This window comes from Pagrus major, chromosome 6 (assembly GCF_040436345.1).
Source record: "Pagrus major chromosome 6, Pma_NU_1.0".
NCBI lineage: Eukaryota > Metazoa > Chordata > Actinopteri > Spariformes > Sparidae > Pagrus > Pagrus major.
Genome location: NC_133220.1, coordinates 35535743 through 35562017, shown reverse-complemented (window position 1 = coordinate 35562017; position 26275 = coordinate 35535743). Strand labels below are relative to the sequence as shown.

At 39.2% G+C, this 26275-nt stretch overlaps 1 protein-coding gene across 1 annotated transcript; it reads left to right on the top strand.

Annotated features, from left to right (window-relative positions):
• Positions 1-377: 377 nt before the first annotated feature.
• Positions 378-22981, top strand: sypl2a (synaptophysin-like 2a). The gene is made up of 6 exons (XM_073468239.1): positions 378-536; positions 748-822; positions 11192-11310; positions 13779-13977; positions 17947-18120; positions 20021-22981. Exons 1-6 carry the CDS (start codon positions 522-524, stop codon positions 20144-20146), a joined length of 708 nt encoding a protein of 235 aa, XP_073324340.1. The 5' UTR covers positions 378-521; the 3' UTR covers positions 20147-22981.
• Positions 22982-26275: the final 3294 nt, after the last annotated feature.

Below are 26275 nucleotides of genomic sequence, written 5' to 3'. Positions count from 1 at the left end.
ACATATCATGGGGTAGCAGGAGTTTTCTTCCCATTCAGCTGTCACATTTTCAGTTGAGCAGAGGTTTCCCCCCAATTTTATTAAGATTTTATAGCAAAAAATAATTTTGGACAGTAAAGCTGAGATGTTGGAAAAGCATACAAACCATTCTATAAAACGAATTATTGCCCTAAAGATGGAGTAAATTTAATAAGTATGATTCTGTGGTTGAAGTAAGACAACTGGATTAACAAATGTTTCGTTTGTGATTGAATAACATTTATACGTTTTCGTTATTTTGAAAAGCACTAACCGGAAGTGTGTATTTTATTTTGGTTAGTGTAACAGCAGTTCGGTTTGACAGAAGTCTTATCAGTTGCTCGCTTGGCTGGCTGTTTCTGCCGCCCGCTGACACTCAGTAGCAGCTGTATCGCTTTCCCCTCTCTGAATGCAAACGGAGTATAACTTTAAATTAACTTCACAGCCAAACTCACAACTTTAGGAGGGAAACAAGAACTGCTTTCTCGTTGTTGCACGTCTCGATGGACACTGTTCAGGTGGGTGTGTTAGCTGAATACCCAGGTTGACAAGTGTTAGCGTTAGCATGTCGCTAGAAGTAGTTTGCTAACAAGGGCAGGGCCAGTTAGCTGCAAGGTGACAAACAGGTAAAGATAGTTGTTCGGGTATTTATGTGAACTCGTTTACATCTGGCAAACTAGGTACGTGTTTGCGTATCTGTCTTTTGACACACCTTTTTGTTATCCACAGAAATTGACGTCTGGATTTTCTCTGGACTTGGGACCATTGAAAGAACCTCTCGGATTTATTCGGGTCCTAGAATGGGTAAGTGAAATCTAAAAGTACGTTAAATGTTAATAAAACAGACAGCAAACCACGTTAACATCAGTTGCAAGTTATTCTTATGTGTTCAGCCACCACTTCACCGGCATTCCTCTCATTTGATCCTCGTGATGTTCATATTTCGTACTTGTCCATTCCACTAATTCCACCAGACATCATGCAAGTGCGTCTCAGAGTGTTGTTATCAAGTTAATATTGTACATATACTAAAGTGACGAGGCTGAAACCCCCCCTCAGAAATGATTGCAGGTTCCTCTGTCTCTGGCTGAGAATGGCTCATTTGTAACTGTGGAGTCTTGGCTTTTGACCTGGTTGACTGGGGCAAAATGTGTCATAGCTTGTGGATTTGCATGCATGTAGCTACTGATTTCCCACGTGAAATGTTAACTAAATTAGAATGTCAACTTCTGCTGTTTATCCTTACACTCTTTCCACAGTAAATTTGAATATGCACTTACTATATATACTACTACTTATACTTGTACTGCTTATATTTGTGGACCAAACTGGAAGCAGAAAGAATTACCAGGAAATTCCTGGAAATTGTGAGTTCTAAATTGAAATGGCACAAGTAACATAATAATTGTTGTGTAATTTGCAGTGACCCCCAGAAGAGGAGTGTGGTTGATGTCATGTGTTGGTACAGAATAAAATCCATTCGCAGTGAAGCAAATGATCAAGCGTCATGGGCCAAACTGAAAGCAGAGATCTGAGTTAGTGCTCTGAACTAAATGTATGCAGCTGTTGCAAGGATGGCCAGTTGGCGAGAATAAAGCATCTTGGATATACAGTATGTGCTGCTGATAAGTAGAACATGCTTTAATATCAGTACCATGTGTGTCTGAGTGATTGACTTCTTAAATAAGCAGTCTGAATGGACCGTGTACTAAATAAAGAAAATAGCTGAGGAATGCCCCTGCTTATGTGACTGGCTGTTTGCACATGTATTCACAGTTGGAGCAAAAACTTTGGGTGTATAACTTAAAAATGGAAATAGAATGTTTGAAAAGAAGCAATTAGGCTGTGCTAAGGTTTCATAGTCCACTTTTGGCAGTTGGATGTAGATCTGACCAGGTGTTTGAGTCTGACTGACCAGCGCTGACTTCCCAGGAAACTGACTGTAAATCCCAAAGTAGGTTTGTGCTGACAGACGAATACTTGAGGAACAAGCAAACCGGCAACAACAATCATGGTTAAATGGGCTTGCTGCAGTAGTCGGTATTACTGATGTCACATGGTGGTGGTCATACACTCATTACATGATTTGCTCACCGCCCCCTCCGTCATTTTGCTTTTTATAATCAATACTTAATTGGACAATAGAAGCTAGCAGGAGTCACATTTCACTTATCACACAACAAGAGTAATGGGCCTTTCAGATATAGTGCGGTTTGAGCTTGCTCGCTGTGGGGTTCAGTACAGTGAAAAAACGCCTGCATTGGCTCGGCTCAAGCCATTAGAAATAATGGGTTTCAGAGCACAGCTGTGCTATTGTCGTGTTCTGTCTAAATGCCCCATAAAGAGAGTTCAGGGACAAGACTTTTTTTTCCCAGACTGCCCTTTGGTAGTTAAACTTCTTGGTATTGCATAACCTAGATTACAGTACTGTCTTTTATTTTTATTTTTTTGTCTCAAATGTTGGTGTGCACATTATATGTTAATGTGTTTTGACAAAGCCCATTTACAATGGTTAAAACTGAAGACTTCACACCTCTATATATAAAACAAAATAAGAATTTTTTAAGGTCTAAATCACCCTATAAAGTGTAAAAAGGCTCCGACATGGCTAAAGAAACAGGACACTCAAGGTGCCCTACTTCAAGAGACACACTGAAATATTTTGGAACATATGAAGCCGATTAATGGTTGGGTTGATCAAGTAACTTGCTCCCCTTTTTCCTTCAGATGCAGAGGTGTTGCAATTAGGGTACATAAATGTCTGCCTCTCACAATAGCAATCAGCGATGAAAAGGGCTTCATTGTATGTATTTCTGTTTTTTTCATCAGGAATCTGTTCATTTGTAGTGCTTATGCACCTACTACATATGAGTCACAATTGTACTGTAGATTGCTAGCCGAGGTCTCAAATTTTTCAACAGACTTTGTTATATTAGGAGGGGACTACAACTGTGTTTTGAATCCTGTAATTGATTGTAAATCTCATACACAACTGAGCTCCTCAAAAAAGTCAGAGGCCACACTTAATTTATGTTAGGAGCTGAATTTATTTGATGCTTGGAGAATTCTTAACCCAAAATAAATTTTTCTCACTTACTCATCAATAATTTTCTAGAATTGATTATTTCCTGACTTCTAGGTCAATATTGAATAGAACAGAGATTTGTACAATTTGCTCTAGTACATTAAGCGACCATTCACCTAAATTTATTACAATTTCTCCACCGTACAGAGACCCTGCAAAGAGGCATTGGTGGCTGAATCCATCACTGTTAAGTAATGATATCTTCAGAGCAGTTAGATATTTATATTAAATCCAGTGACAGAGAGGTTGTTACCCATCTATGGTATGGGAAGCTGCCAAAGCATATTCGTACAAGAGGTTGCATTATATCTTTTATGGCCTTAAAAAAAAAAGAAGAGAAGGAAATTACAACCCAATTGAAGCTTGAAAGTGAACTAAAAGACTTGGAGACACAGCTTAAAGCAAAGCCGACCAAGGCTCTATGCAGACAGGTGGAAGCTACACAGTCAGCACTAGTTTAACTCCTTACTAAAAAACAACAGAGGACAGCATTATTCTTTGCAAAACCTAGAATATTTGAGGTAGGAAATAAACCACAAAAAATACAAAATTCACATTACAAGTAATCTAACAGGAATGTGCACTTGCATGTGTGATTGGACATCGCAGTGCCTTGATGTTGTGTTAAGGTCTGGCAAAGCCAGAGGTACGCTGTTGCGGACCACACTGTGCCTTACAACAAGATGAGAAAGGAACTTGCTATGTGACGTTAAGTACATTAGATTAGTTAAATTCATGAAAGGGTCACAGTTTGGTTGCATTATGGTTAAATTAAGGCACGATGCTATCGTGTGTCGTCGGGATGCACAGATCCGATATTGGTATCGGGTATTGGCCCCGGTATTGACTAAATGGCTAGATCAGGTATCGTGACAATGGGTCCGATCTATAGGGCCAATCTATTCACTCCAATTCAATATGAGCGATGCATATTACATCATGCTACTACGGCATGCACAACACGCCACAGATTTTTTTCCACAACAAGTTAATGCATGGAGCTGACTCAGCCAAAAGGTCAGCTGTTTGGAGGTACTTCACACTTGCTACGCCAGTAAATTCAACAGCTACTTGCAATATCAGCAAAGCCAGTGTTCTGAGGGGTAGTGGTAGCACTGCAAAATATAACACAACCAACTTAATCAAGCACCTCCAGAAGCATCATGCTAAGTTCACCCAGTTAAATAAGGGGGAAGATATGACAAAGCAGCTAAGTTTGGCGGATGCACGTGAGAAACTTCTAAGTGATAGTGTGATTATGTTAATGAGGCAATTTACATAATGTGCATCGACACGTTGGGTGTAAGCAGTACTACTGCCGTACTCGAGCACTTGAAGCGGAAACATCCCGAGGCGGCTGGAATCACATTGGATCTGGCGATACAGCGGTGTGGGAGTTACTCCATGGTCCATGTATGTGACATGTTGGGAACCCCTGCTGATCAGTTTGCCGAAAGACTAAGTTGCTATGTTGTTATGCTACTGGCATGCTGATCCTACTAGTGATTGTTTGTCCTCATCGGCAGATTAAAAATAATGGTTTACAACCAGTTTGAGGCAGATCATTACTGTGTTTTAAACTGGGGCACAAGACCGAACCAAAGTGAAACAGAAATATCTGTTGTGTTCCCTCTGTAGTATTAATCCATGCTAAATAACATGCCCTGCTACTGACAGGTTCTGTTCTGCTTATGATCTCTGGTCATGCCTCTGCCACAGTAGGTTAAGCATGCTGGTTACTATTTACTACTACTACTCGTTACTTTTTGTTCCCACCCAAACGTAATATATATTAGGATTATGCACACTTTGTCATATGTCTTTGTTGATGAATGAATAAAATATTGAAATGTAAAGGACAAGTTTTTAAAATGTTATTTGAGGTACATCTGTCGATATATTAATTGAGTTATAAAAAATTATAGTTAGATTAATCCAAAAAAATAATCGATAAAAAAATAGCCACTAGGTGCAGCCCTACATTTAAATTTAACTGTACACTGGTTGGACATGAGTTGTAAGCCTCACAGTGCAATGCTACAAGCAAAGACGTCCGTCGATCAAGCACTGTTCAGCACAGTCTCCAACAGTGTGTCTACAACAAACTGTACAAAAACTGCAAATTTGAAATGTTCACTTTCTAAGTCTCTCATTGATGGATGTCAGTCTACGCCTGTCCCCTCTAGTTGTGAAAAAACCTGATAAGTTAATGACTACCTGTTTGGATATTTTGTTTATGCAAACTTAGTTCTTAGCTTTTCTTAGTTTCAACTTTTCTTTATTAATAATTTTTTATATTGGATTACAATTTTTATTTTTACTATTTGCACTAAATGTTTACAGAGAAGTTTGATTTCTGTTTATTTTTAATGTTTTACCAAGTTATATGGTAAAAGTATGTGCGAAAGAATGATCCCAGTCTATCCCAAGCAGTGGGGCATTCAGTTTATTAATTCAACACTGGTATCGGATCAGTACTCGGTATCGGCCGATACCCAAAGCCCAGGTATTGTATTTAGACTGAAAAAGCTGGATTGATGCATCCGTAGTTCATTGGCTCACCCCAAGCAACGCAACTGCAACTTTAGCTGAAAAGTTGAAATCCTTTCAACTTCTAAAATTCCCTAGAAAAATGCAACCAGGCAAGCCATACCACAGTAAAATAATGGGAATTGGGCTGCTGCTGTCTATGTGGAAACTTGGTCGTTGGTTTGGTGACTCTCCTTTTTGACTTTGAGGATCTTTGCTCCTTTATCATAGTCAATGTGCTTTCAAATCTGATGTTCATAGCTGCAGATATTGTTGTTCCACGCTTTTAACTCTTAACTCTACCTCCAATTTCTCCCGGCAACAAGTGCAGTTGGTTGTAAGTCTTCAGTCTCAAGGCTAAAATAGACGGAATTCTTCCACGCTGAGACATTCTTAGTATTCTAGTGCTGGGAGAAACAGTTTGCCTCCCCCCTCTCCTTCCTCTATGCTCTTAGAAGATGTTTATAATTGATATTACGGGATGTCTAATGGTCTGTATGCCACAGTCTGTAAACAAGGATATTAGCCAGTAACTACAGTTTTTCAGTGTCAGGTGGACGTGAGGGTCTAGTTACTTTTGTGGTCATGACCCACTGGTGCTGTTTCTGGATCACTATCGCTGTACGTCCATGTCATGAGCTATATACAAATAAAAGTTGTCATATAAAAAGCTAAATTGCTCATGTCAGAGCCTTGTGACTGGCTGCTGCGGTCTCTTATCTGTCTTGCCACTCCCTGATCAGGAGAGGTAATGAGGAATGCATCAGTCCGGGAGGCTGGGTGGGGCACTGGATTCTGGACAGGGAACCCCTGCCCTATCTGGAGGGTTTATTTGGGGTGCTGTCAGATCAGCCTGGGTGGGTCAAACAGGGCTGAGATGAAAGCTGAGAAATGTTGTTGAGATCCAGAGACACCTGAAAGATGAAACCCATTCCTGAAAAGCCTCAGTGGGCCTGAAGCTTGCTAAATACTGCACTCCATTTCTCTCTCCGTGTTTCTTCTGTTTATCTTGCTGTTATTACACTACTGCAGGCTGTTCACCTCGGTGGCTGTGCTCACCCTGTGCTTCAGCCCATTGTATACAACTTTCTTGTATTTGAGAAGGATCCTGAGAATTTGGGAATGTGCGTTGCGAAGATGTGGGCGTAAGTAAACAAAGGGCATTATTCTTGAGAGAAAGTACGGAAGCAAGAATCACATGCCCTAATCAGAGGCTTTTCATTGGAGGAAGGATGTCCTGGAGGGAAGGGGGTGTGTGTGGAGGGGGGTGCCCTTTGTCACTCAGTACTCCTAGGTACTGTAGTGCCCTACATACTTTACAATAGAGTTACTGCAGCAACTCCATTTGGTGATGTGAAATGAACATTTTTTGTGACCATGTCATATGGCCACTGTCATATGAAAACCACAAACCTCCAATTAGGTTTGCCTATAGTTAAGTTAAAGGATTACAAGCCCTTGGCGGGTTGAGGTCATTTTCCAAACCCTTCTGGCTGTTGTGCATAATGCCAAATATGCACTGTCATCCAGCAGCAGGTTTGTTTGTTGGATCCTGTCAGCTTGGGTGTGCACCGAGTGCAGGATCGTCCTGTTGCTCGGCAGTGGTGGAACAGGGTAAGCTACCAATTCCAGTGCTCCCGGGGATGGCTTGTCTACCAAACAGGCCAAGCAAAGAAAAATGCTTAAAAGATGTAATAGTCAAGGAGAATTGCCTTGAAAGGAGAAATGCCTGCAAGTGTGCTGACGTAGAGTGGGAGAGGATTGATGACGGCAAGACGGACAGGAAGTCTATTAAAACATCGATTTTTAGCTTTAAAAAAGAAAAATATGGTAAAATATGACCAAGGATATTTTATTGACACTCATCTGAGTATAAGACTACTAGTCAAGATACTTTTATTGTGTATTTGTTTCAAATGTATCACTATTCTCTCATCACAAATGATGATATCAGCTCAACAATCTGAGTGAAAATTTGATTCTTTTAAACATGTCCATGAATGTCAGCATATCTTAGTATTTGGTATGTTCCCTTTTGCTTTAATGACAGTATGCACAGTATGACAGTTTGTGTAACACTGTCAAATCCATGGGATAATAATCTTGCTGGGTTTTACACTAAGCTTCTTTGTCACAGAATTCTTGATTCTGTCAGTATTCAATTGCCCCCATAAATGTTCAGTGTGGTTGAAGTCAGGTGACTGTGGAGGACAGTCCATGACAGCTTTGAGGTGTGCTTATCCTGCTGCAGTATGAGTCCTTCTCCACAAAGATCAAACTGGAGGGTGGAGCATGTCTCTGAACAATGGAGTGGTGCTTCTCCGTGGTCAGGGTGGAGTCAGTTCTGTGCAGGTGTCAAACTCCAGAGGGGGCAAAACAGCCCCAGACTTAAATGTTCCCACCACCATGTTTGACTTTGGGTTTGAAACACTGAGGTATCCTTCTCTCTCCTGTCCCTCTCTTACACACACCCTTCTGTTACTGACACTGATCTATCACTTGGATTCATCAGTAAATAGGACTCTATCCGGTCCAGCCTGTGATCTAGCTATGATTTGATGCGGAGAAAGCCCCTCTTTGCTTAGAATAACAATTTGACTTGTGACACTTTCATTTACTTTCTGAACCCTCAAACTTATTTCCAGGTTTATGTGACAATATAAGAGATTTTCAATGTGATCAGACCTTGTATATATCACTTTGGCGTGATTACATCTATGGTTATGTGTTAAGTTTAATAAAAGCCCACAGGAGCAATGGCTTGTTTTTCTCCGTAGCTACATCATGGTGCTGTCTCTACAGGCTTTAATTGCACATTCTGATATTCACTGATATTATACAGTCTGACAGAGTTTGTAACCAGGTTTTTATTAGAGCATTTGGAAGAGCAACAAGCAATGAACCTGCAAGATGACCATTACCAGTTAGTGTAAAGGGGCATTTTTAACATACATGTCAGCCTCTGAAGGCGTATAGTACTATTAACTGCATTAAACTGAGCAACCTCTGATACTACATGTAAGCAATGTAACAATTTAGAAAGCTCACTTTGTTAGACCATTACATTTCCATTCATCATTACATGTGTGCCAGTGTTGGCTATTTGACAGAGAACTGCTGTATGAAATCCCACTCTGCTCTGAGCCTGCTTCGTGTCTCTATTTTAGCACATAATGTCTTGCCTTTAAAAATAGAATGAAACCGCAGCCATCAGGATCACAACAGCATTGTAGTCGAGTTGTAATCTGTTCACAAATATAGTACCTTAACCAGGTTTTTCCTGGCTCAGAATGGACCAGTGGTGCTACCCAAGGGTGTAAGAGGTTTTTGTCTAGTATCACTCTGATTTCTATCAGAGATTATTCTTGAAAACCTTTTTGTACTATGTGAATTGCACATTTTCTACACAGCACCCAGTATAGCCTTCACGATTCATTCAGGTCCGAGCCCAGTCCCGGTCCTTCATCCAACAACATTCAACCTGACTCGAGTGTCAGCGTGTGGCATTCAAGCTGCAGATAAAGAGAGGCTCTTCAAATCTTGTTCAAACTTTACTGCTAAATTCATGACCTATCTGAGAAATTAGTTGGAAACGGACACAAACTGGACGCATTTGAACCCAAACATGCACTTCTAACAAATTGAAACTCCGGACTGCAGTTTGTGCTGAGTGGCATCACAGTATTTCTGCAGAGTCAGTTCATGTAAAAGGTTAGAGGAAATGGTCTGGGTTCCCCTCCGCTTTCCATTCTTCCTGCTGGTGTCTGCACTCTGTCAGGCTAGTTGAAGGTATCAGCTTGTTTTTCTCACTTGAGAAGAACTTTTTGCTGACATTCATTCTTGCAAAAATGCAAAATACAGAACTTCTACAGAGTAAAATATTCATTCACAGTTAATATACAAAATCTAAAAAATCTTGTTTTCACTTGCTGCAGCAGTATTTTATCAGTCACCACAGGACAAATCTTTAAGTTTTTATACACCTTTATTAAGCTAGGCAAGTTTATCTCCTTCCAAACACAACAGCACTTCCAAAATACATTACGTAAGGCTAAGAAATGCATCAGAATAACGTGAAAAGGGGTATAAGTCATTAAAGTAGAAAAACGCAGACAGAGAAAAAATAAGAAATACAGTTTTTATGCACCTATAACGCAGCAAGATATTGCCCCCAAATTAAATAAAGGTGCAGTAGAGCAATTATAAGTCAAAGACCTGAGTGTTGCCCAAAGATATAAGGGAAATACAGTAGTTTGAATGTGTGTCAGTTGTTCATAAGCTTTTTGGGAAAATCAGCCAAAACACGAAATGAGTTTGTCTAAATCTTGTATGTATGTTGTTATCCCATGCTATGTGGCTTAGTAATTCATTTCAACATTAAAATATCCATTAAACATTTGGTAAATTTAACACCTGGATGTGGCTGTTGCTATTTTATATTTTTCTACTATTGATTGATTAGTCAATATTAAACCTTCAGTAAAATTGGAACCAAGTTTTGTGATATCCATCAAGTCAGATGTCAAATGTACAGAATAGAAGGCTATCAGCCCAGTATATATTTGTCCAGTCCTGCTTTATACGCGTTTGCAGAATATGACATTTAACTACATGTAAAATATGAACAGATTACTTTTTGTAAGAGCTGGACTGGTTGAATCTGAATGTTTGGTTTGTCAGCTTCATGCTATGTGTTTGCCATTTTTGCTTTCAGCTTTCTGAGGGGGAGGGAGGGAGTAAGTTTCCTGTGTGGAAAACGGATGTAACAACAGCAGGGAAGAGAGCGATAGTGAAGTAGAGAAGTTGGTTCAGAAGGTGGAAAGAAAATCACATTTGCTCCTAATGGGAAGGGAAAATGAATATTGTATCAATTTTATATTTATTTAAAACATGAAGCTTACCTCTGATCATAAAAAGCAGTACAGTTTGAAAGTGTCTTAAGTCATAGATCCCCTCCAGATATGTATGACAACATAGACTTTGCTTGGAACAACTATGTGTCAGATGTTTTTTTCCACTGAAAAGTATAATAGCCATATGAAAATCCTTAAAAAGGCATCTCTTCCTTCTACTTCATGAAAAATTCCAGAAAATATGAAAATGCCATTCAAATGTAGTTCATTTCTAAAGTTTTCCTGCAACTTAACAGCAGAGTCGACTTTCAGTGTATGTGCACTTGCGGCTTCTAGGTTCCACATCATAATGGTACAAGTTGCAAATTTGGCCAGGATCAACTTCCAGACGATTAGTTTCGTCACACATCATGCTCGTATGCACATCTCTTAAAATCAGTTTTTCAATGAAAACAGAAGCTTTCCACTTTCAGCAGACAAATGTGAAAACAGCCTTCTGCTGCCAAATGCTGCACATACATCATTCTACACAGTTAAACATTCAACCATAAGAACAAGAGGAAAAACACATTTTTCACTGAAGGGTGAGTTGTGAATGTTTGCAAATTGAGGACTTAAAAGTAATTTGATTGGCTTTTATGCCCCTGTCAGTCAAACAAACTTGCCTCTCTTTTGAACCCTGTTTCATATGTATCTCCCTCTACAGGTGTTCACCATCTTTGCCTTTGCCACCACTGGAGGTTACTCTGGGAAGACCAACTTCACAGTCAACTGCCCTGGAGCTGAGGCGAAGGAGGTCCTGTCTGTGTTTGGATACCCATTCAGGTACTGTAGAGCACTAGAGCTCCCAGTCATAATAGGCTTTGTTGTTTATCTGCAGTAATTGCATGAAACTGGATTTTAGAATGTTTACTTAAATTTTGCGACCCACACTAGAACACCAGGACAAACACTTGCTAGATTTTTCTCCTCTTTCAGTAAACATCGCAGTTGTGCATTAGTGCCATCATCTGGTAAAAAGCACCATTACTCCACTTGGTCTCAGCTGGTTAAACCTCCATTCTGTATCCTCTGCAACCTTTAATTTGACTCTCACTGTAGGCCAACGCACAATGCTGATGTTGCAATAACATATCTTTATGTTATCAGGTTGCTGAAGCATAAAATAATGATTTAATTGTAGGTATGAATGCTACCAGGTAATCAATGCGAACAGTAATTGCTTGCGGCTGCATTTAGATCCACCATCAAAACAAGGACTGAGCCATGTGGTTAAGAATCAATCATAACTATCTTAATCTACCATAACTATCTTATTACTTATGGAAAAAAGAAAAATAGTCAGTCTTGTTAGTTTAGTTAATTAAGCTTGCCTGAAAGTTAATAAAGGCACAGCTGTTCATTGAAGTAGTGATGATCACATTGGCACTTGAGAAAATGGCGCCAGCATTAAATTTATTAGTAGCTTAGCTAACTTTGCTAAAGCGGAAAATGGAGCGACCAGAGCTGACAGCATCAAAATTGTTAGAAGAAACAAGGGTGAGAAAACAACATTCAAAGCGCTGCTCTGTGCCTGTAAGCAGTTGGGTAATTTTGAAACAAGACCAGGGGGAAATTTACAAAGGATTGCCACCTTTTCAGGCTCTAAATCAGTGTTTCTCAACGGGGGCTGTACTGCCCAACAGGGGGCATTGGGAGAAGGCTGTTATCAGTGTGCTGTGTGCATACAAACAGACCTTCTCTGATGACAGTGCACTCTAAAGGCTGCTTTAATGTTACTAAAGCTGAAGCAGACAATGCTCGTTGTCTTCTGCACACAAGAAACACAAGAACTCTTTCTATATCCATTTCTTTTTTTCTTTTCTGGATCTAGCCAAGGTGCTTCATTTGTGTACAGGTAAAGACATGGCCAGAGTGCTGAGCTGGTAGTTCATCCCTCATTTCCTCATCCACCTTGGGTGTGTTATGTCATTAACTATTCAAACATTTGCTAATGATTAAGAATAACCATTTGCCTTTAAATATGGTGCGTTCATAAATTCATTTGGGAATAGTTGTTCAGAAATTCAAAGTTTCAGTTTGTGTCTGTATGGAAAATATTTTTGAAGAAAAAATTTGAAGTCCAAATAGAAAACTAAAAGTCAAATAAACACAATTTAAAAAGATTATTTTATGATGCAACTAGAAATAATCATGTCATAAATAAACTTAAAACATAAAAGTAAAATGAAAATGAAAATGTAAAATGATAAATTGAAAATGTAGGCAAAGGTGAGTAAATGCAAAAAATAAAATTTTAAATGCAAAAGCTAAAATCGATATGCTGAAACTTTTCTTCAAGCATTTGTAAATATGAAATTATAAATGGTAATGGAAGTAAGACAAGGGAAACATAATAATACATATATAATATGAATACAAATAAATATATAGATAAACAAATAAATAAATGAATAATTTTACAAGTTAATATGATTAATAATATAAATAAAAGCAACAGTCATAATCGTGATAATAATCCTAATTATAAACAGATTAATGAAACATTCAGGGAAGACAATTAGCCTACATTTTATTTGATTTGGGGGTGGTAATGGAAACTGGATAATGGATGGGGGGGCCCTGGCCCAAAAAAGGTTGAGAACCACTGCTCTAAATAGTAAACTTGCATTAGTTCTTATTTACTGAAGGACTGCACTGAGGTTTTGCACATGTAGGTTATATCTGTGAAAAGCAGTTGTAGAGTGTTTTTTCAGTCACGCATGGACAGAGTGAGATCGAAACAATCAGAAGAAGTTTTAATACAGTAGTTCAGATGACAATTCTTAAGTGATGGCAGCAAATTAAAGAATGCACCATAAAGTTACTTTTCAGTTGATGTCCCTTCGGCAGTGTTTTAAAGCGCAGAGGTTTATTATTATCATGCAGTGCAATTTGATTAATATAACTAGGAACATTTAAAAAAATGGCATTCTGATAACAGGAAAAAGGTCTTGATGATTGTTTATCGTGACAGCTAATCATTTTAGAAATAATTGCAGGAAAATGTCAAACCACTGTGAAACTTCTTTCTGATGGAGTTGATTAACGACCAGAGTTGAAGGTTCTGTTTAATTTTCGCACACAGTCTTTTTAAATCTCCCTTAATTCTTTCACATTTTCTCTTCTTGCCTTCGTGGGATAGAAGAGTAACCCAGGTGAGGACTTGTTTTCTCTGAAATCACACACCAAGAGAGTATAAACAGGAGTCATTAGAACCAGTGTTTGCCTTCTCCCTCTCTACCTCCCTTCAGGTTGTCCGCCAACCGATATTTGATACCGTCATGTAACGGCAGTGCACCCGCTGAGACCTTCCTGCAAGGCGACTTCTCCTCCTCTGCAGAGTTCTTTGTGTGTGTTGGTGTGTTTGGGTTCCTTTATTGCACTGCCACACTGATCCTGTACCTGGGCTACCAGAACATCTACCGCCAGACCACCCGCGGTCCCATCATAGTGAGTACATATCCTCTGGTCAAAAAAGCCTTTTGTACATACTACTTACATATGACCAATAATATACTAGTATATAGTCAAAACAAAACAAAAGCATTTGCCAAGAGCCAGACCTTCTGGAGGAATAAACACCCAGAGTCACATCGGATGCTGCTCAGATCTGAAGCCATTTACTGACAAGAGGAGAGCTCAGAGATTACTTTTGAAGTTTTGGGATTAAAAAGTGGATTTATCGTCACTCCTGTTTATCAACCTGACTGCAGCAGTGATCTGTGGAGGTGACCTCCATCCTTTATTCACATTACGTTTATTCTCTGTCGCTGACTTCCTTCCCCACTCTGACCCAGAAGTTATAGCGACAGATGATCAAATAAACGCACTGCTACCTTGAGTAAACTTGTGGATTTCTCTGGATTGAACATTTTTAGAAACATTTGGGATAATTTAAGTTCCCAACTCAATAAAAGATACAACAAGATCAAGTCATTGTTAAATATTTTTTATGCAGAAGTCAGCGTTACACCTATTATATCTCTAAATTCAGTGACTCATATCATCTGTCACAGAGCCCTAGCAAAGTGCAGTGCTTGTCCTCTAACAGGCTTGACTCTGAGTTGTTAGTTAGTTAGTTAGTTAGTTAGTTACTCTGACTCATAGTTGATGGGTTTTTGTTTGTTTGTGAAAAATAAGTCAAAACAATTTCAAAGATGTGCTATGCTATAAAAGATATTCCTGCTATTTTTCTCACCAAAACCCAGCATAACCACCACCACCACCCACCCCACCCCCCCACCCCCACCCCACCCCAGTTCAGCTTCAGGTTCAGCTCCAACTCCAACAATGCCTTTGTGATAAAGTCAGTGGGATGATTTGGAGGATTGAGATATATTTCCCATATAGCAGACCCTTAATTACAATATATTGGATGATGAATACATTCCAAGTACAGAGCTTGATACTTGGAGTAGTCATAATTAAATTAAATTAGATATATTTGAAGATATCCTAAGTTGTTGCCCCTCATCACTGTCACACATTTATCATCATTCAAAACCATCATCCACCCTATCTTTGAGCAGCCTAAATAATACACTAATGGGACTGAGCGTGTAGATATACTTAGACAAAACTATTTATAAATACTGGTGCTAGGTCCTTCACAAACCATTTGAAGAACTTCAAACATCAAAGAGCACGTTCAAACCTACTTCTAGGGTGGACCCCTTGCCTAATGCTAAATGCAAGCATACCTTCCTAGCTGGCACAGTAATTAGGAGAAGCATTGGCCGAATATGAAACTTTATCCTTAAAACTCATAAATCGTAATAACAGAAAAAAAGAAAGTTAAGACTTATTTGGTATGGTACCGTTCCTGAGGTCACGAAAAAATTGTAATAATAATAATAATAATCCCAATATCAGTAAAAAAAAAAAAAAAACCTAGATACTACCTGCCCCCTACTTAGTTCAGTCGTAAATTTTAGGCGTCTTTGGAAGTGCACAATAAACACATCACATGCCTGGAAAGTAATTAGTAAACATTGGGTGCATACACACTGCTTTCTTTTCTAATTTGTAAATACACCAGGATAATGTCAGGATATCCGTAAAGGATTTTCTTTTAAAGAAATCAGTTAACTGGGTTAACCCAGAAGTCCCCAACCTAAACATATAGTAGGGAGTAAAGGGGAAGCAGCATGACATCCTCTGACGCCTTCAGGCAGAGTTTTTTAAAATTCTTTTTAATTGTCCCATAACGTATCTCCCGAAAGAGAGAGAGAAAGCTCAGGTGTGCATTAAGAATCAGCTAGAGAGTGTCAACAAATGCTCTGTTCTGGAGAATGAAAAGTTTTAACAGTATTATTCACCGTAATCCTGAGGGACGCAGTTAGACCATGGCGTAATGAGCCCCAGCGATGTTCTGAAGCTTCTTCCTCATATGTCACTTGGTCGTATTCGCGTCATCTTTTCTGGGTTGCCGCCGCAAAATCCGGGAAGAAGTAAATCCTTGCCCCATCGTGACAGATGTATTTGAGACATCAAGCTGCATACATCACTCTCTGCCAGTCGCTGAAGTTATGGAACCTGATAATCATGGCAGGAGGGAATCTGGATGTCTTAGGACCTGGGGGCCTGTGCTCCCTCTCCAGGTTGACACAGCGTTGGTGTCTAGCTGGGGAATCCAGGTCACCATAAACTTAGTTGCGTCTGACCCTTCCAGCATTTCCTGTAAGCTTGATTCTCAGGTTTTTGTGTGGTCTCTATTTTTATAATCCTGAAGGCGTTCGGTTAATTCGTTTGCCGTTTTCTCCAGAGCTAGCAGGCACTACTCAGCATCAGCTGAAGCATTTTCTACCACCAAAACCCCCTGCTCTGCCTCACTGACTCGATCTGTGACTTCTTTTAAACTCTTAGAGATATTCCTGTTGATGTCATTCAAAATCTTTTCTAACTTTTCGTCCATCATAGCAGCGATGTTCATTACCTCGAGAGCTTTGGTCAAACTGGAGTCAGGAGCCAAGCTAGTGTTAGCTGCTAGTTTGGCATCGCCATCTTGTGGGGAGGCTGCAGGTGTATCTTTCTTTGTTGTTTAGGAGGCATTTTGCCCGCAGATTTGCTCAGGAATTGATCTAAGGACCTCACCTGGAGTAAATATTCCCCATTTACTTTGAGTCTTATTGCTGATAGTAGTAGTAAAAACAATATTGCAGGATAGCGTGCCAGAGCTCCAGCGAAACGTGGCTACTCAGGTGCTTGCATCACCGGAAATCCCAATTTTCTTTTGAAGGACCTTTCACCCTAGTGTAACTCTGAACAATATCAATATAGAAATAAAGAGAGTGGAATGTGAAATTATTAATTATACACTGCTCAAAAAAAGGGGAAGACTTTAATCTCACATCAGATCTTGATGAATGAATTATTCAAGTTGAAAATCTTTACTGATGTACATTGTATAATTTGTTGAGAACAAAATGACATTATGGTCAATGGAAACTAAAATCATCAACCCACTGAGGGCTGGATGCAAAATCAAAGTAAAACATTGAAATCACAGGCTGATCCAATGTGCATGAATTTTATCACAGCAACTCATAGTGTGACTCAGTAGTGTGTATGGTGTAGTGTGTATAGAACAGGGCTCCAATGGCAGACCTGCCTATTCTGGTGTGCTCTCGCGAATGTCAGTCGAGCCACATGGTGCTGGGTCGTGAACACAGGTCCTCATGGAGTCTGTTTCTGACAGTTTGGTCAGAAACATGTACATCAGTAGCCTGCTGGAGGTCATTGTGTAGGGCTCTGGCAGTGCTCCTCCTGTTCCAGTAGCAAATAATGGTTCTGCTGTTGGGTTGATGCCCTTCTACAGCCCTGTCCAGCTCTCCTCGTGTAACGGCCGGTTCCCTGGTATCTCCTCCATGCTCTTGAGACTGTGCTGGGAGACACAGCAAACCTCCGTGCAACCACACGCATGGATGTGCCATCCTGGAGGAGCTGGACTACCTTTGCAACCTGATTGGGCTGCAGGTACCACCTCATGCTACCAGTAGTGACAAGGACACTAGCAGAACACAAAACTAGAGAAGAATCAGTCAGGAAGGATAAAGAGCAATTGTCTGTGGCCACCACATTCAAAACTATTTGCTTTTTATGGGTTGTCTTGCTTTTCCCTTTCCATTGCACCTGTTGTCACATTAATTTGCACCAAAGCAGGTGATTTGATTCACAATGCTTCCTAAATGGACAGAGTGATATCCCTGAAGTTTAACTGATGCAGGCAGTAGCCAGAACATCTGAGCATAAGGCTTTTCCAATTGAAAAAATAGACAGCAAATAAAATCTGTTGTTGGTTTGAAATACTCATCTTATATTGTAGATAAAGTTTACATACAAAAGGAGCTAACAGCTGTCTAAATGATATTAATGTGTATGCAAACAGTCTCAGTGTTGCTCTGTTCCGCCCCCTGCCAGGACCTGGTGGTGACCGCTGCCTTTGCCTTCCTGTGGCTTGTGTCTTCCTCAGCCTGGGCCCAAGGTCTGACTGATGTTAAATGGGCCACTAACCCAGATCACCTTGTGGAGTCCTGCAAAGATGTCTGTAAACCAGGAGCGTTTCCTTCCATGGGCCGCCTCAATGCCTCTGTGGTAAGTAGGGCCCCGACCGATATATCAGCCTATATCGGCCTTTCAAATATCAAATCAGATGTATTGGTGTCAGTAAATATGTTGTCAGATAAACACTGATATCAAACCTTTTTTTCTTTCTTTTTTTTTTTAAAATAGATTGTAATGCAGAAAAAGATGCTGAGGATAATTTGTAATTCTTAAATTCCTAGTTAAGTTTACTGGTTCAGTGCACTGATGTCATTTTGTACACTAAAGTTTATTCTTAAATTGTAAAATAACCTTCTTTTGTTACATATAAGTCAGAGGTGTTTGATAATCACATTTGATGTATTATTGCCAAAAATGTGAATGTCAGGAGTTTTTCACTTCCTAATACCAGTATCAGCATTTTACCACAACTCTCGTGGTGAGTTGTGGTAAAATTGTGCTGCAGACCATATTACCTGCTTAGGAGACCACAAATTCCCTCTCTGGGAACAGTATTTTATTAAACTTTGTGGTGGTTCAAAATTTAGATTTATACAGGGCTATAGTGTTTGATATTGGATTAGGCTTGATTGAATTACAGGAGACTGTTGGGCCTTGGCAGATGTATGCGCTGTACTGAGTGCCATTCTAGTCATATAATTATCCTGCATTAAAATGTGTTTAATGCACAGCCTAACAACTGAAAGAAGTCTGACGGAAATTATTAAGTTCAGGAATGTGTTATTGTACACTTTACTACTTAAACACTAAAACCAAGAGTCATTCTTTTTGAGAGGACAATTTCTCTTCCTTGCTGCCGATCGTTTGTAGGATGTTTGATGCATAACTGCTTCATCCATACCTGAGATGGATCAGACAGATTTAGTGTATACTGTCTTTGCTTTTCTTAACAGAGTAGCACCTACTACCAACTATTCCACTTCCTATTGGAGGTTGGCTGACAGTAGCTTGTGATTGTGTATCACTGCAGTCAGTGCCATCTGGTGTTCAAAATAAAAATGGACATTCCCCTCCATTGCTAGAATTGTCAGTTAACCATATGCAATGCATTTTTGATGCACTTTATAGAATGAAGTTATAGCATTTTATTTTCTGTTTTTAGCTGCACTATTTGAGTTCTAATGAATGTGTAAATACAATAATTGTTCAGATTTGTATGTCCTAGCATCAAAATGTATTGCCAAAAATGAAAGTGATGATGTACAGGTCAAACTTATTTTTAGGCCTTACTTTAAAGGGGCACTATGTAGTTTGGGAGAAGAAATTCAAACTTAACATTTTTATATTTAATATTTACAATATTAATGAGGTAATAAAACAAACTCCGAAATATTTATTACGTTGTTCTCAGAGGAAAATAAGGTCCCAAAACACTGTTTGAAGCTAGAAAGGTGGCAGGGTCCGCCACATACACAAAGTAAAACAGTATAAATTGTGTTGTCCTTTAAGGTCAGTTTGTTAATTAAGTTTATTCATCATGAAAACAAACAGAGGCAGAAAAAAATCAGCCAATGAAGATCTTTCTCTTCTCATCAACATTTCTCCCCCAAAACTACAGAGTGCTCCTTTAAGATCACAAATATTCAAATTCAGAATTAACTTCCAATAGTATAGTGTGTTTGATAGTGTTACCAGGAGTGTTGGTGTTGAGCAGTGTATGACTGCAACAGATCAACATGGTAATGTAGGAAGATGAAACCTTTGAAGCTTATGGCACTACTGCACTGGAACACAAAGGGTGAAGACATAATATCATGAATATAATGAATCTCATGAAACTCCATCACAAACTGACCTCACAAGGTACCAGTTTAATAATTACCATTTCTCCACTTTGTCAACACAGCCCGAACACCGTAGTTTTTAAAGTACACTGTAAACATTATTTGTTATCACTAATCATGTCATTTTTTCCCCGGTCTGTCTACAGATTTTTGGCTTTTTGAACTTGATCCTGTGGGCTGGCAACTGCTGGTTCATTTACAAGGAGACTCCTTTCCACAAGGATCCCAACCCTCCGGCTACAATGGAGGAAGGAGGGGCCCCTGGGCCCTAGCCACATCACTGAGGGTCCCTGAGCATAGCCCTATACCCACAGCAGAAATGCTTTGTGCCCAACACTGGTCTCTAATGTTAAACCCCCCGGGAAATTAACCCAGTCCCCAATGACCAAGCATCACTATAATATGTTCCTTATTTTTGTCAAAATCTGTCGACTCCCAATTCCTTCCTGCGTGCCTTACAGACTAAGTGCAAACACACACTAAAATGCATAAACACTACGTACAACAAGAGCTACTGTGAATATAATAACCTAAAACTGTGTTCAGAACAAGCCCGTAGTGCATTTGCTTCCACATTGGCACATTGTGCCCCCTGGATGTCTGCCCTTCACGGAGTCACCTGGTGATAAAATTGTGATGTAAGAAACAAGAGTCTCTACTTGTCCTTAGCCAGGGAGACGGCAACAGATTCACAGAAGTTGAAATCAAACAGCTCTCACATCCAGAAAAAGCCAGTGTGCCCATTAGAAATAACATTCAGAGGGAGTTCAGACCTGGTATTAGCATCTGCCCTGAGTAATCCGATCACAAGTGGAAAACTCTGTCAGTTCACGCCTGGCATTCAAATACGTCTTGACATGCATCTTGACATGCGTCTTGAGTGATCTGATCTCACTTCCCCACTCAATATGCAAATTAACATGTACATCACAGGAACAAACGAGCATAATATTCTTTTACACATAGAAAGAAATATCTTATAGACAAAAAGAAATATCATGTTTAACATTTGCTGCATTTACAAGAATGCCCCACATAGTTACTCATGTAACAGTGTTTCCCAAAGTTTATAAAGTTTCTCCTAACTCAGCAACTCACAGAATTGAGCAATTTCTTTAAGGGAGTCTGGGGACTTACTCCACAGATGAGAACGTAGCTTATATTGGTTACTGTTTACTATATTCTTAGAATTTGACATGTTTAGTGTCTTTCATAAATTGAGTGTAAAAGGTGAAATCAGTGTAAACTGTGTTCAAACAGCTGGTAAGACTTTAGTACTTTAAACACAGAAGCAGACAGGCTGGTACAGCCATGCTGCCACAAACTGACACTTTTTACAAGGAAACAAACAACTTCATGTTCTCATTTGATACTGAAGGCTTGACACATGTGCATACACAATGATAAAAGAACGTGGTCACATGTGGCCCAGACCACCACCTGAATGTGGTTTGAGTTATTGGATCTCAAATGCTCCTCACAGCGTCTTGGGGCTGTTCACACCTGCACTTAGAGCTGTCCACTTTTGATCGGATCACTCAGGACACATGTTGATACTAGGTCTGAACAGGGCCTCAAAAGCAAACTTGTTAGATGGGAGCAAATGCACACCTGGAGTTCTCTCTGTCCAGTAAGGGCCTGTTCAGTTTCTGTTATGTAAACTGTAAGAGGAAGTGCTACAGTACAGATTCCACATAGTGTAATCCTAACTATGTCAGTAATTTCAAATTCAATAGATTAGCCTGAAGGTTAAAATATACTGAGTGCTCTTCTTCCTCCAGTTGAAGCAGCAGCTGACTCCAAAGCCCCGTTGTATAAACAGACATGCATCTAGAATCCCCTCCTTTTCTGATCTCTGCCTCTGAGGCACAACACCATCTAACGATTAGATTCGGCCATGCCATTCCTGCACCAATTTTCAGATCTACTGATACACACTGAAATGTACTTCACGCATGTTTCAACACACGTTGATTTCTTGCACTGATTGTTGATGGCAAAAAGAATACATACTGTAAGTTAAAAGAAAAATGACACTACAATCTATTACACTTCTCTATACTTTAGGTGGGTAAGCAGAGACTGTAATTTTCAAAGTATCATTATGAGAGTTTGTCACTCACTGTTTTGTTTATTTTCAGCCTGTATCCAAAACAAGGCGGGCTCTCTACATGTTTACTCCAGTAGCTGTTCACAAGTTCACAGTGGAAGTGACTGACAGACATGAGGCCGAACCATGTTTTGTCCCTGTTTGTTACATGTTTCATTCACACTAATTAATAACACTAAGACTCATCCTTGTTTGACCCATCTTTTGCATAAGGCGATGTGCAGTGACATTATTTATATACAGTTGATATGTATTTTTATCTACATTAATTGGTCCATTGCATATTTTTAAAAACAATGTTGGGTTTCTGTTTGTATTTCCTTATGGAAACGCGTCAGTGTGCAGCTTCTCTTTGATTTTTTTTTTGTAATGTTGTCACATTTGCTGTTGAATTTCTTTACCACTGAGTAGCCTTAGGCTTAATCTTGTGATGAACAATAGTTCAAGTAACAAACGTGGCAAAATGCAGTTGCCAAAGTGATGTAATCCTGCTGTATTTCTTTATGACTCCTGCCCAGAGTTCTGCTCCTCATCCAACTTTACAGCCAGTGCCATGCATTACAAGGTTTTGTACTGAACTTCAATTGTTCTCTGCTGATGCTAATTTGTCAACACTTTGAATATTTGCATTGCACTAAGAGAGATCTAATGATCTTTATGAAGTAACTGTTGATTTGATTTGAGTTATTGGGCCATGTGGGCAGCTGTTTAATTTCACCGCCACGTCCTCTGTAGGGAATAAACGAGGGGCTATTTGCGTCACTATAAGTAAAGTAATATATTTTCCACATCATATTGAAATTAGACACAAATTATTCAAGATGCTTTATCAATTTTAAAAGCTAAACCTTAGTTTAATTAGAGCACAATGACGTGGATGTTTATGCAATGAGATATTGTCATTGGACTTTATGTATTTTATGCCTTGTTTGTGCAAAAGGAAACAATGGTTTATCTGTATTGACATGTGTCAAACATGAGAGCTGCAACTGCTGGATTCTGTCTCCTTTCTTAATTACATTGCAAAATGAGTGTATGAATTAGTATGTCTGTACTTATTTATCACCAACCCTCATGGTTTACAGAATTTTAAAGCCACTGTGCAGAATTTTTTAATGTGTGATTTAAGAATCTTTATTATTAGTCTGCCAAAGTATATGTTTCAGACTAACACTGGATGGTGCCAGATTCAGAAATTCTGCAGTTCTATACAATAGGAATTACTTTTCCTGTTTTGACTGCAAATGGGTTAATATTCAGCCAGATGTGTGTACAGGTAAATAAAATCATCCAACTGTTTGTTGGGTCACTGGTTAGCATAAAAGAGGTGCCAGTGTCATCCTTCAATGGCAGCTTCATCCCAGAGCTTTGTCACTCCTCTCTTCTTCCCCTTCCTCAACACACCTCCTCTCTCCACCAGCAACAAATATGGAGGCCACGAGGGAAGGACTGTTTAGAAGCAGACGCCATTATAAACGTGCTACAGAGGTTACAGCTAAGTGGTCCACAGCCTTTTAGTGTATGACCCCTTAAAAAGAAGACAGTTTAGAGGAATTCAATCCAGGTGTGATTTTTCCTTCTCAGGCCGAGTCATTAAATGGAGTAGGAGGCCTGAAGAGTTGAAAGTATATAATGTTTAGAAGCCTGTATCCTTTAATCACCTGGTGACCCCTTAGATTTATCATGGGACCACTCAGATGGGACAGATGGAGTTGGGAGTCACTGCCATAGAAGTAAATGTGGTTATGATGTACTCTTTCCTGAGCCCAGCTCTCTTCTGTCTTACAGGGGTGCTATATAGTTTTGGAGAAGAAATTTGAACTCAGAATTTTGATATTTACAATATTAATTATGTAATTATACAGAGAATAAACAAGCTGTTCTCAGAGGAAAATAAGGTCCCAGAACACTGTTTGAAGCTAGAAAGGTGGCAGGGTCCGCCACATATAAACAAAGTAAAACAGTATAAATTGTGTTGTCCTTCAAGGTCAGTTTGTTTATTCATCATGAAAACAAAGAGTTTTTTTAGGCAGAAAAAAAAATCAGCCAGTGAAGATCTTTCTCTCCTGATTAACATTTCTTCCCCCAGACATAGTGCACATTTAAGTCAAAATTGGTGGCAGTAAGAAGGCATGACATTGAGTGTGTTTTTCCTCTTCTTGCTATGGGTTACTTTTTTCGCATTAGCTCACACTGCTCTGGCTAGTAGTATTTCTTTCACAGGCTTTGCTCATTGCAAATGAAAAAGAAAAGCAGTACATTTTGATTATAAGTTTTTTAAACTAACACTGAATGCTAAAAAAGTATACAAATATGAACTGAACAATTTGCTTGATCCCACAGTGGGACTAACCTTGGTTAGAAATATGCAACATTAGACTTGCCTAACACACAGGTCATGAGTTAGTACAGTAAGTAGTGTAACAATCAAGCAGATTATCAATTCTTTGCATTGGTGAAAGAAATACATTTACTAAAGCGGTAAAATAATCTAATATTATAAAAAAGATAAATAATGGGCTCAAAAATTCTGAGACCACAATTCAAAATAATTTCTATTTTGAATTTGTTTTAAATGCAATACTTTTCCCCCCGTTACAAATGGTATAAGCTTAACAATTTGAGTGAAAAGTTGAATCCCTGAAAAATGTCCCTGAATGTCAGAATATCTTGGTATTTGGTTTGTCCCTTTGCTTTAATGACAGCAGGCAGTCGACCTTGCCACAAGTTTGTACAAAACCTGCTGACTAATGTTATCCCAGCATGATTTGACAGTGTTCCACAATGCCTCTTGTGATGCCACAGAATGAACTGAAGGAAAGTTGATGACAGCGAGGACTCCTTGGTCTTCATTGGTCATCAAGTAGTTCTTGCGAAGCTTTATGGTGTGTTTGGGGTCTGACTGTCGTGGACTTCCCTCTAGAGTCACTCAACCTCAACCCCATTGAACACTTACGGGGGCACATGAAGACTGAGAAAGCCAAGCAGTGTGTGCTTGAGTGCACGCTGTCAGTAAAGAAAAGGGGTCATACCAATTACTAGGGTATTCTAGAAATCATGGACATGTTTAAAAGACTCAAATTGTTGAGCTGATGTGGAAAAATAGTATTACATTTGAAACGAATGCAGAATAGAAGTATTTTGACTAGCAGTCTATTGTATAAGGGGTCACAAGTCAAATGGTTGTAAACCATTGTTTATGTGTATAAGATGGTCAAATGTTTTAAAATCTTAATCTGCAGATTAACTAAAATACAGCTGTCAAATATGTTGCTCTGAATTATAGTAGGGTATACTGTAAGTATTAAGTCACATGCTGAAGTAAAGTATAAGCACCTCAAAATTTGAGTTACGTGCAGTGATTGAAATCTACTTATTGTGTTAATATCTCTCCACTTCAGCTCAGCGAGAAGACACTGTCCAGGACAACAGAAAGAGGGAATTTAGCACTAAAACTGTGTGCCCTTGTAAGGTACTTGATTTGTCAGACTACTGACACTCAGCTGAACTTTCAAAAGCATTTTTGCAGAGAATGAGGACTGTGGATTTTGTCCCCCTTCTCTTACACTGAAATCACATTAGGGGGGCCTGTGGACAGTAATCAGCATGTGTTACTTTAGAATAGACATGAAAAGTTGAGTGGTTGTGCCAGTGTGGACAATTTTGGACTTTTGGAACTGCTTCTTCAGCACTTAAAAAATAAGCTGTTGGATACTATGCCACCAATATTTAAGTACTGGGCACGTCCAAAGTACATGTAGATTAGAGGCACCACTCCCTTCACATCTCCAACAAGAGTTAACATGTATTTATTTCCACTTACTGTATACAACTGTTTTGTATCCAATGATGTCAGTGTATTAGTATCAGTTGGATTATTCCATTTCTGTATGCATTGTTTTAATGTTACTCAAGCAAAATATGCAATCATCAGTGGACATCATCAGTGGTCTATACACCCAAGCTTTTTGGTCACTGATCTTTGAACTTGACCAAAGGGACATACAGTTGTTCCGGCTGTATGTGATGGATGTAATTCTGCTGCCTGTGAGACGATTGAGAGGACACAATGGGCGAATTTGATCACATGGTAGGTTGCATTTATCTACGATTTAGTTAAAACTCAGGAATCACTTAAAGGGATGAATCCAAAAATATTTAATCCAAGCTATTTTCATGTAATCTAACTCAAAATCCAATATTGTTCAATAGCATGTTTAGGAAACACATCACAATTTTTTTCAAATCAAAGTGATATTTTGTTCCCACTGACAGATGCACATGTTTTTCT

Coding starts and splice junctions, on each gene's coding strand:
- sypl2a (XM_073468239.1), top strand. Junction 823..11,191: donor TTATTCGGGTCCTAGAATGG/GTAAGTGAAATC, acceptor CTCCCTCTACAG/GTGTTCACCATCTTTGCCTT. Junction 11,311..13,778: donor GTGTTTGGATACCCATTCAG/GTACTGTAGAGC, acceptor ACCTCCCTTCAG/GTTGTCCGCCAACCGATATT.